General features: G+C 37.5%; 1 protein-coding gene across 19 annotated transcripts in view; it reads right to left on the minus strand.

Moving 5' to 3' along the window:
- Window positions 1-12,107, minus strand: part of NEDD4L (NEDD4 like E3 ubiquitin protein ligase) — a 198,335-nt gene that overhangs the window by 31,283 nt on the left and 154,945 nt on the right. For 10 of the 19 annotated variants that reach the window (XM_075077893.1, XM_075077890.1, XM_075077892.1 and 7 more), the window contains 5 exons: window positions 8,572-8,703; window positions 8,004-8,123; window positions 5,283-5,480; window positions 3,503-3,580; window positions 1,392-1,446 (listed from right to left, as the gene is read on the minus strand). In XM_075077893.1, coding sequence (XP_074933994.1) covers window positions 1,392-1,446; window positions 3,503-3,580; window positions 5,283-5,480; window positions 8,004-8,123; window positions 8,572-8,703 — 583 coding nt within the window. Of the gene's footprint in view, window positions 1-1,245; window positions 1,303-1,391; window positions 1,447-3,502; window positions 3,581-5,282; window positions 5,481-8,003; window positions 8,124-8,571; window positions 8,704-12,107 lie in introns of all 19 variants that reach the window. The other 9 variants (XM_075077889.1, XM_075077888.1, XM_075077897.1 and 6 more) reach the window with 1 other exon arrangement.

Raw genomic sequence — 12,107 nt, forward strand, 5'->3', positions numbered from 1 at the left:
CTATATAAAAAGCTAAAAAAACCCCTCAGATCAAAAGAGGGACTACAGATAGATTTCAGATGCAAATAAATTTAGTTTTATAGCAATTATAAATTCTTTGGGAAATTCTAATTAATGTACAACTTTAACATTCCATTTACTTCTAGGGACTAACACATGCTTAAGTAGATTTAGGAGACTGAAAAATTAAAACTTTTTGAAGGAGGTTGGGAGGCTCAACAATTATACTGATATATTAAGAGAGTTTTATTCTGTGACTCTTCAGTGGTGGCAGCTTATACTAACTTCCATATTTAAGTTTCCAGATATCTGTTGAGAAAAACAATTACAGAAGGTATAAAGAACAATAATTCTGTATTGATGGTTGAAAGAGGTTAATCTTGTGTTTGATGAGTGTATTACCTCTAATTTTAATTTAAAACTATTTATACATTTTCAAAATTGGTATTACTTTAGGCAGTCTTTTAATAACGACTTAATGTCATATACAACTACAGATAAGCGTAGGAGTCAGTGTTACTGATACTGAAGGAAAAAATGTAACACTATCAAATATGTGTAATAGTTTAAGATTTTATTTCTTTACGTTTTGCATATGTACCCTCTTCTAATGGATTTGTGAGTTATCTATTTCTCTGAAGATTATGCCCTCACTAGAAATACCTCTTTAAAAAGTCCAGCTGAAGTATTAAAAAAAAAAACAAACAAAAAAAAACCAAACAAAAAACCAAACCCCAAGAAGAAAAACCAACCCACCCAACCTTTCCGGGCTGCTTTATTTTCAAACAACAACAGAAACTCACACAGTAGTTCTGAGATGCTGTAATAAGACAAGTCTACAATGAAACATCACTTACACTAGAACTTCACTAACAGAACTGAATAATATTAATGGGCTGGGTGCAGTTTAACATGCTATAAATAGGAAATAAGATCAGAATCAGCACTGCCACAAGACCTCCTTAAAGGAGAGGAAAGAGTACTTATCAGTGTTAATTTCTCCACTGCCTGTATGTGGAGTTGTGGCTATATGATCTTTTCTCATCTTATTTTCTATTCCTAGTGTGTATTTTAATTTATTAAGTGCAAATAAGCCATGGGATCATCAACAACAACAACAACGAATCCAAAATATCAACAAGAACAAAAGAAACCACAAAGAGGAAATGTTAATGCTTCACAAGTCAGAGAGGGACAAAGCTTGATGAGCCAATTAAAAGCAAGCTTTCAGTGAATATACAGTACCGTATGAGGGCACTAAGTCTCTGGTATCAATGTCTCCACATATCAACACCTGGCTTCCTAAATGAAGAGTAAAATTATAAAGCTTTCACTTCAATATTTATTACCTCCCTTTGTCTATTTGCTGTAGTACCTGAGTGTTTACTTACTATGGTCTATATAAAATGTTCTTCCATCCAAATGTATTCTTTCCTCCCAACCAGGCTGGAAATAGGAAATAAAAAAAAAAGAGAGAAAATAAGCGATATACTACCACTCTCACACAGCATGAAGCAATACATTATCCATGCCTACTTAAATTATCTGATAGATGCTTGTGAGGTATAGAACACAAAATTGCCACAGACACATTATGTCAAGGCTGAAAAGCTAGGAAGATTCAAAGAACTGGTTATTTATACTGGTAACTGTATCCAATACAGTAAATATTTCTTTAAAGCGTGGAAACAGAAACTTCTTGCATCAGGGTTTATACCCATTTCCTACTGCGAGGAAAGGATCACAAAGAACAGTGTGTCCGTCACCGGTTAGGTTTGAGAGTTTCTGCTTCTACTTCTGAACCACGTGTGGGTTATTTACTGTAAATACGTAAGCCAGGATCCCATTACAGTGGGACAAGAATGTCTAACCAGTCCTCAATTCTTCCCTTTTTATCCATTCCCTTTTCCCATCTTCCAAATGATTATAGTGTAGAAAGGACAATAACGGGCACACTGTTAATATATGCAGCACTGTCCAGTCTACCTTTTGCTCCACCTGTATGCTCTACGTGAGTTGAGACTTCAATAAAATATAGATGAAAAATGACTTCTTTTTAATCTTTTAGAGAAACTCTTGTTAAATTCTGTAGTCATTCTCACCTCACTCAAAAATGGATTGTTTAGCTGAGTTTAACTCTGTTACTAATGATATATTTCCAGTGATGTGTGTCAGGCTATCCTGATTTCACTGCATGTTTTACCTCTTGCAATTATCAGCATAAACTGTAAATTGGCTCTTCAGTTGCTCCCATGCAGTGCCTCCTATCTAAGCAATGTGTCCTCAAAGATTAATGCATACTCAATGTATCTGAAGAATTGCTACCTCCACAGCCATTTTCTTAGAGACAAACTGCATTATTGCTGTGTTGTAACCAGAAAATGCATCATAGTATGTTCAGCTGCACGTAGTTGTCGATCTAATCAGCAATTCAAGGCACTAGGCCTAACAAATGGCCTAGTTTGACTTAAATACAAGGCAAAACTTTTTGCTAAGCAAGACGAGCGCAGTGAGATTTTAGGATGTTTTAGAGGAGGATGTCTGGTCATAGGTGGTAACAGCGGTTATCACCCCTTGCCAAAGGTAGCATTTGCCACCACTCTTGCCTGAAAGCAGCATTTTTTGGTTTGCTGGCAGAGTGGTTCATCTAAGTAAACTGTAACCCAGCTCAGTGAAAATGAGTAGGATTAAAGACTCATTATTCAAACTGTTTTAAAACTAAAATAATTTAACCTGCGATGTCCTGTAGGGTGGACCCTTCTGAAACCGCTGTTGGCAGCCAGCTTGTCTGTAATACACGCTGGAGCACTGAGAGTGCTGGTGACAATTAGTGGTTCGTTGTCACAATTTTTAATAGCAATTTCCCAAAAGTATGCTTAGTATATATGAGGCAATAAGCTGAATTAACACCACATTATAAAAATCAGCAACTCTGAAAAAGTGCTAGCTTTCATAGACCAGCCTCTGCCTTTAAGGATGCAGTTTTTTACAACAACGCAAAGATCAGCTCTGCATTTGACAACGCTGTAAATCAGTATTGTACTTTGGTTACAAGTGTGACAAAACTTCTGACATTAAAATGATAATTTTCTCTGCAGAATATGGAAGTTTCATTGAAAATTTAATATTTATTTAGATTTCTGAATGCCAATATATGCTGGTACATTAAGAGAACTCTCTTTTAATAATCTGCTCCAGCAACAGGTAATTATCTAAAAGCACAAAGACAGAGATAAAACCAAGGTAAGCTTCTTCAAAGCTTAAAGCTTTACATAAGCAAAGAAACTTCCTGTCATTTCAGAAATACTATGGGCTGGCTTCAAAGAGCCTGACTGATTCACAGATCACAAGAAAGCTTTTGGTGCTATATATAAACATAGCTGTAGTACCTTCAGAAAAGTGATGAAAGCAACATGTGTGTCCACTTAAATATATTACAATAGTAGATCAGATCGCATAAGATAGCAGGTATATATTAAAATACATACACATTATCACTTACAGGAAGAGGGCCCAAATCATTAGGGTTCAAAGATGCTTTTGATCTCAAGTGCACTGGAAATTTCAGTCGTGGATCCTCCTGTAACAGAAATACAGAACTGTAAACCCAACAGATCAAGTTAGATCCACATACTAAGTCAAACACAGAATTATCTGGAAAAGAAATCTTCCTACAACACATTTTTGGGTTTTTTTCTTTTGAGAATAAAACATATAAAGCAAAACGTAAAAGTGATAGAACATTTAGTATTTGCTTGTGTCACATACTTTATTAGGATTCACATATTGAAAAGATTTTTTCACTGTGAAGTGTTAGTTAGGGTAATACAAGACCTTGACTCCATTAGGTGTGCCCTATCCAGAAATACACTTCAAAAACACACAGCCCTATTCTTAGGGGTACATGCACTCCCGTAAGTGGCATTTAGATACATATGCACATTTTTTGGCTTTTAAAAACATAAGAGAAACAATCCATCCTATCACAAAAAGGCTCAGAAAGGATGAAAATTAGCTTCTTACATTTTTATTAATGCACAGCTGTTATTACATCAATGTCCAAATGAGGCAAAAAGGGGCAAGTAAAATCGGTCACAGGAGACAAATCGAGACAAAAAAAAGTGCTTGGTATTTCCACACACAGATTTCACCCACATGCACCTGGCAACACCATTAAGAACCACCATTAAACATGTCATGTAAGTAGTGGTCACTGGGAGTCTGAATCAGCCTTGAGAAAAGGAGGCTCGGAGGGGATCTCATCACCATGTACCAGGACTTAAGGGGTAGCTACAGAGAAGATGGAGGCTCCCTTTTATACAAGGAGCCCCATGGAGAGGACAAGGGGGAATGGACACAAGTTGCTCTTGGGGAGATTCCGATTGGACACCAGAGGAAAATTTTTCACAGTGAGGACAGTCACCACTGGAATAATCTCCCCAGGGAAGGGGTTGACTCGGCTGCGTTGGACACCTTCAAGAGTCGTCTGGACAGGGTGCTGGGCCATCTTGTCTAGGCTGTGCTCTTTGCAGAAAGGTTGGACTAGATGACCCCTGAGGTCCATTCCAACCTGTGATTCTCTGATTCTAACAAATTAAAGTGCAACTCATGTTTCAACGGTGATGTGAAATGCTGGGTTGTCTTTGACATTTTTTCCTAGTGTCATTTTGTTTCTTCAGTTTGTTGACCAAAGTTGCACAATTACTGAAAATGGATCCTCATGACATGAACAATAAAATGGATTATGTTAACTGAAGGTGATGAACACGCAGTATATTAATAAAAAAGCAGTGCTGGTCACAGTGAAATACAATTACGGATGGTCTCAAACTAAACAACTATCCAAATCTCCACTGCACTGTATGTCTCTAAAACTCAAATTTGGGGAATTTAAAGGACAGTACTTGAATGCAATGATTTGTTGAGTATAAAAAGGTCAGATACAAAATGCAAAACAGTATTGCATGGTATGCAATGTAGAAATGTACCGAAATCTAAGAGGATATGAACAAATAGGCTTCCTGCTTCTGAGCTCAGCAATGGCAGCACTATAGTAATTTCACGAAATCAGCTACTCCAGTCTATTGCTACTGTATGTGACTGCGTGGAGGATTCAGCGAGATTCCTACAGCAGTTTTATGAAAAGTTAGGCTGACAAATCCCCCCTTAAAGGCAAGACAAATGCCACAACAAACTGGGGGGTATACAGGCAGGAAAACAAAGACAGAAACATTTAAAAGATGGCAACTCATTTAAAACTCATTATCTAGAATTTCTCTTACCCACGTAGTAGTTTTAGTATTATGATCAATGAAGAAGGGCCTGCCATTGGGTGCTATTCGCATCTCCCAGCCAGGAGGAAGGAAGCTTTGTGCAACTTTGTGTTGTGGTTTAGGAGAGTTGTAAGGTGAGGGCTGTGGAGACTGTGGATTGGAAAGGGTGTCCTTCACCGCTCTGCGCACAGGGGAGTCCTTCATACCCTGAAAAAAATGGAAGAGATTAAGATTTGTCAAATGTCACTTGATACTGCAAAACTAATAAAACTTGGTATCACAGCAAATAGTTTGTCATTGCAGATGTAATTAATACTAGACTTAATTGCTGGGACTGATTTCCTAGAACTTATTTAGCTAAAGTCTGCTCCTTCTAATGTACCAAGCTTTTTGCTGTGAAGGACGGTGTTTTATCACTTCCCTCTGCAATGATAATGTCCCTAGTACTTACATTTTTATACAAAACATACTTTACTGCAGCTGCCCTGTACATGCCAATGTTTCATTTTACAAAGGGAAAAATAAAAGCATTGTTTGGTGCTTTATGGTTCAATATATCTCACTTTACCACGAGAGAGTATCCTAAATGTGAGGCAATGTTGCCCACTTTTCAATGCATTTCCCAAATATAACTTCAGGCAAAACATTTAAATATGAACTTAAAACAAGCTCCTAAAATAAATGAAGGTTTACAATTACAGATTTTTGACAGGTTGTGCGGTTTTTTGGTTTGGTGGTTGGTTTGGGTTTTTTTTGTTTTTTTTTTAAAATGAATGCTCACAGCTGCAGAACAGCTTCACTGAGCAATGCGTATTGGTTAAAAACAGGAGTTACATGACGTATTTGGATTTTTCTTTTTTTAAATTTCACTAGGCAACTGCAGATTTAGATGCCTAAACAGCTTGAAAAATTTGATCCAGATTTACTCACCTTTGAAAATACAAACGATCACATTCAGACAACAAGACTTAAGTACTATACTTAAGTCTTGTTTGTGTTTGTACTTTTCAATTACTTTCCGAAAACATGCTCTCATTAGCTGATATAACAGTTTGTTTTCTTGTTTTACTAATTACTAAGATTCAGTAAATCCATGCGTGCTTATTTTGGCAATTCTCTAACTTAGCCTATATTTAATTTCTATTTTGCGTATTATATTAGAAAATGAGGCATCAACACGGATATTTACAAAATTATTCTAGCCTTTTTTGTGGCTTGTTTTGAGCTACATTTGGACGGCAAATGCAGTTAGATTAGTGTTCGAAAGCAGCATTTAAAACCGCTTGCATTAAATAAAACCTTTCCATATCTTGTACACAAAAAGTTGAACATTTTACAATAAGATAACTATTTAAACTAAGGAAGTAACTTCTAAAAAGTTTAACTCATCTGTTTCTTGTGGCTGTATCCTTTAAGATTTCAATATTAGTAAGTCTACACCTTTTTTTTTTAAAATAATTCAGAGGTGGGTATAAGACAATACGTTTGTGCTCTTCAGCACACTTGTGGTTTCTGAGCACTGAACAAACCAACAACTAAATTGATTAGCTGAATATTCTGAAGTTAAGTGAATACGGGTTTTGTAGCTATGGAATAGGTTATTGCCCTGAAATCCAGCCTGTTGCCCTGAGAAACTCACATTTTAGATGCTCAGTCAGTGACTTCCACTAGCTCAACTGTGTAAAATGTCAGTAGGGAAGGAATGCCCTTAATGTCTTAGTTTAAGGTATTCAGAATCTTTTAATTTAGTTTATTTAAATTACAGTAAATCTGGTCTTCAAAATTAACAATGGCAAGGGCAGGTTTAAGTAGTTCATTGTTAAAGGGTTTATCAGAATAACATAGAAGTGGAGATATTTATTTTAAATATGAACCATAATTGCCTCACTACAATCTGTCCAATAATCCTACCTTTGTTTAACAATTTGCTCAATATTTTGAGTACTTTTCAGTATAAAGAACAAAGAAGAACGATGCATAAAATGAATCAAATGTTACAATCTTCACTTGATGGTTGGCAAACTTTTGCAGGGCCAAAGGGGACACAAGTAGGAAAGAGATGGTGCAAGAGAAGGACAAATAAGGTGCCTTACTTCAAGTTTGAAAAAGACATTTTTATGAATTTACTCTCCTCAATACAGCCATGTTTAACTGTTTCAAGAGTCTTAACCATGCTTTCAGATATAAAACACCTGTTGTTTTTGCGTAAGAAGCCACTTCAGGTATCCTCCAGATATGCTGCATTGAACATCGTTCAACAGTATTCTGAACTACTTTTAAAGATACTTAAAGAAATTAAATATCCTTTCGAAAGGCAAGGAATATAAAATGCAATCAGTGTCTTAATTCAAAGATTTTCCCAACTCAGTTGCGTGTATAATTTTTGAAGTTATCAGCACCGCATTAAATGTCTCAAAAGATTATTTCTGATTTTATACATTCAGAGCACTTGAAGGGAGTTGCAGCAATGTATGTTTCAGACTACGTTTTAGCTGACCAAACTGAATAATCATATATCTCTTACATCGTTCAATGACCATAAAAGCTGTGTAATACTGTTGTACAACATAAAGATCCAGACGGAAGACTGCTAAAGAGAACAGCAGTATATTATGGCAAAGTCAGTAACAGGGCAGAGCGGCTGTGTTGCGTAACTAAAATGGAAATAAGAAGTTGCAATGAAGGAGAAGTCAGACAGAAGTGATCTTTGCTGGTAACAGCGTGTCTCACCTCAAGTGGAGCAGATAAAGTTACTGTGGGTGAACTGAGGCTACGAGGCCGTCTTATCTGGGGTTCGCTTAAATGGTTGCTGCTGTTCGCTGTTGAGCCAACCATGCCATCTTCTGCAAGCTATTTCAGAAGCAAAACCAAGTTAGCAAGTTGCCAGAAACAGTTCATGCAGAGTTAGGACACTTAAAAAACTACGTATTATTATTAAATATACTTTCTTATAGATCAAGGAAGGGCAAATAATGTATGGTACTATTAATAGATAAACACAACTTTCAGATTCAATCCCAAGAATGCATTTGCCTCCTTTTCTTAGTTCATATGTACCGCTCTGTAAATTCCTTCCGCTGTAGCAATCAGCTTAATCTGTACCTTATTACAGTTAAAAGAATTAAGAAAAAATCCCAGTCATTGCAAATTTTTATGATTATCCTGAGTTTTCATGACAATGCATAGGCTTTTTGTTTTTTAAATTTCAGAGTTCTGAAGAGCTGCTTCAACTGGCATTATACTCAACACATGTTGAGTGCTTGCCATCTAAACTGAGCATTACAACGGATCTTCATACCTGCATAATGGGCCGCGTCCATGTGGTGGTTCGATTGTTATGATTGACATAATACGTACGGCCCTTCGCATCCTTTCTTTCTTCCCAGCCTGAAGGTAAGCCTGGTGTAGTATGTACATAGGCCACTGAAGGCTGTTCAAGCAAGAAATTACTGTATTGTTATTTTATAATAGCTAAAAAATAAAATCTCATAAGCCTGTTGTTTAAAAAAAAAGAACATTTTTAAACACAACGAACAGGAAAGAATGGTTTCTGATTTCATCTAATAGAAGCTCTTCTTCACATACCTTTGAGTCAAATTATTTTTTCTCTCACAATAGAACTTTTGATTCACTTGTGCACAGATTCAGGTATCTTGTTCAGAAAAAAGCTAAATTTATATGCCCTCCAACTTTTTAATTTGTAGATTACACGTAATGACAAAAAGAAACCTTGTGTTTTAATGATTTTTCCTTAAAAAGGTGGATGTTTTTTCCGTTTATTAATAAAAGGGTAAGAATGGAAATAACTGTGCAGTTAAGATCTCCCAAGTTCTGTTCTTCACCACATGGTGTCTTGAATCAGTTGCAAGAAATTACTGTGGGTTTAAAAACTGGCATTCAACCATTTTGTTACAGTTGCAAATGTTGCATTCAGGGTTAGGTGTCCTGAAGACACAAGATACACCCAGACTGAAGCCCAAACTTTGGTGTGAGAAGTTTTTTTTTTTTTTATATGAGGACTTGCACAAGAAAAACATTGTTCTAAAGAAAATATACAGATAACGATAACAGTGCCAAAGGCACTAATTGCCATTAAACAAGTTATGTCACTATTCAACACAACAATTATATTATTACGTGTTGCTGGTCTTGCCTTGAGTACTTCCTGCGAGGAAAATATCCAATGCTTAAACCAACTGGACATTTTTTCCTGGGACATGGTGGGAGGAGAAGCATTGCAGCACAAACGGCCACGCTTCTTGAAAAAAAATAGCCTAGGGAGAATTTTTAACACCGACCCTGTCTGCAACTGAATATGTATTTTAGAAGGGTAGGATGCCCAAGGAGATAGAGTTTTCAGACCACACCCTCTACATAAATCTACATGTTTGTTGAGCTTAGTCACTGTCTAGTTTGGGACTCTCCTAAGACACTGCTTGCTTGTGTAACAGATCAGGAACAGGTATCCTGGCTGTCAGTGAAGCAAACAAGAAAATCAGAAAACTGAGGATAGGTGGTTTTCTCAAGTAATTGATGTAAATACTAAGAGCTGGAGCGATACAGGAATTTCTGTCATTCACAGCAGATAGAAGCAAACTGCTATACTCTGCAGGACAGTATTTTTGCTCTCTAATGAAGCCCGTGTATTAACAAGTGCTTTTTGGCACGTGCAAGGTACTTTTCAATATCTGTGTCTACATCTTTGGTTCAAGATGCATTTGGTTTAATCATTAATCACATTAAAATATACAGTCCTGCATTCATTTTCAGACGCCTTTAATGCTAGAGATTGCTTCACTTTTTCAAAATATCTGCTTTGACAGCAGAAGGGTGATGAAACCCAAGGTCTTCATCATGTCAGAATAAAAAATCGTGCTTGAACTGTACTGTCTGATCAATTTGTGCAGTGCTTTAATTAATCTTCAGTAACATTAATTCCTTTAGAAATAGGCAGCTTTGTAAAGGTTTCTTTCCCTTCTCTTTAACACTCTATGAAGATAAATCCAGCTATCAGCAGCCTTTCTCCTTACTATTCATTGTGGGTTAACGCGACCCATAATGCAATCTGCAAAGCAGAGTTTGCGCTTCAGCCTCCTTCTTGTATGTTAGATACCAGCGTAAAAGCTATCCTACCACACAGAGTCGAAAGTTGGGGGGTTTATCAAGAGCCTTCCCCCCCCCTCCAAATGGAATACTTTTTAACAACTGCCTTCAATAAATAGCGGGGGGGAAAGCATTATGGTTAAGGACAAGATGTCAGGAGAATGGAAGTGCTGGGACATGATGCATTAACGTATGCTTTGCTCAGCCGAGTTTTACAACGCGGCCTTCACAGAGGAACGGTAAAGAATCTTGGGGAGTTAAAAAAAACCAAACATAAATCCTGAAAAGCAAAGTGGTTAGTAACCACAGTTATGTTTACCCAAACATGCACTTTATCTACAATCATCAACACCTACTTCATTACACACACTCAAGTAACAAATTTACTCATCTTCTGTCACTGACAATATAAAAAGTCAGCCACACTATAACCGGGGCAGATGTACCATTTTTACAGTAATACATAATATTTAGTGTATCCATTTCTTATGAGCTATCTAAATGCTTAGACTTGGACCCACGCTGCGGGGGGGGGAAGGAATCACTCAGTTTGTACGAATGCACCCTTTAATAGGCTCCTCAGCCCCCAAAGCTTGCTAAGACAAACCACAAATCAATGGAGTTTTTCGTACTTGAGTCACTCTCTAAAACAGACAGGGTGGGGCCACGTGGTAATACCAGCTCTCGCACAAAACAGCAGTAGTTAGAGCAATCCATCAGGATGTGCCAGCTCTTGGGTCTAACTGCTGCTCCCGAAGGGGCTCAGTGCGCTAGGCACATCGGTCATCGGGCCAACGAGCCAGCGCGGTTCTCCCTCCCTCACCAGCGCAACGTGCTTTCATTCTCACTGCAAAGCAGACTCAGGAGGAAAGACATTCCTGCACTGGGGCTGATCCTGAAAGAGCCACGCGGATTTGAATCACCTTGTACGTAGGAGGGCACAGAACGTGCTTGTTGCTCTTAAGTAACTCAACTGAGCCAGTTACAAAAAGGACCATCATCACTTCCTAAGATGCCACAGCATCGCATTTAGTGCGGTCCAGCCGTGCCTCCTTGCTAGGCATGCCCTCAGCACGCCTGCAGAATTATGCTTCGTTAGGGCCTGAGGCTGAGCAATGTCCGATTTGTGGGTCCAAGTCCAACAAGGGGTTTTACAGGGGTTCTGAAAGCAACACTAAAGGGACCTAGAAACTTCTACTGTTGACAGACTGGATGCCTACAAACTTTAGGTGCCTAAAGGACAAAGAAAATGGCAACCTTTGAAGAGAATGTTTTTGGATTTAAATGCACGACTTCTATTTAAGTCCTAAATCCTCTGCAGATTTTGGTTTCAGAGCATAAATGCACACTGAATGAAGACAAAGTGGGGTTAGGCTCCCACTAGTAAGCTGCAATATCATTACATAAAACATCTATGATATAGATGTAGTAATTATGAGTCAGTGAAGTTTGAACTCAGTTATTTGCAGAAAAATATTAATATTTTGCACTAAAAAGTGTAATCAAGACGAGATGCTATGCTAACAAAATACCTTCTTTACATTACAGTTCAACACAGCATGCATTTTAACTAACAACTAACAAGTCAAGCAGGTTTTTCAAGGACACAAAAAATTTTGCTGTTTCCAGGAACAAAATACAAGTAAGCTCCTCTGACTCTAAAAGCCAAAACCCAGTAAATATATACAGCGTTACAGAATGATGCATCAACACCCAAATTAAGATCTGACA

Source organism: Phalacrocorax aristotelis, chromosome W, assembly GCF_949628215.1.
Source record: "Phalacrocorax aristotelis chromosome W, bGulAri2.1, whole genome shotgun sequence".
In the NCBI taxonomy this organism is placed as follows: Eukaryota; Metazoa; Chordata; class Aves; order Suliformes; family Phalacrocoracidae; genus Phalacrocorax; species Phalacrocorax aristotelis.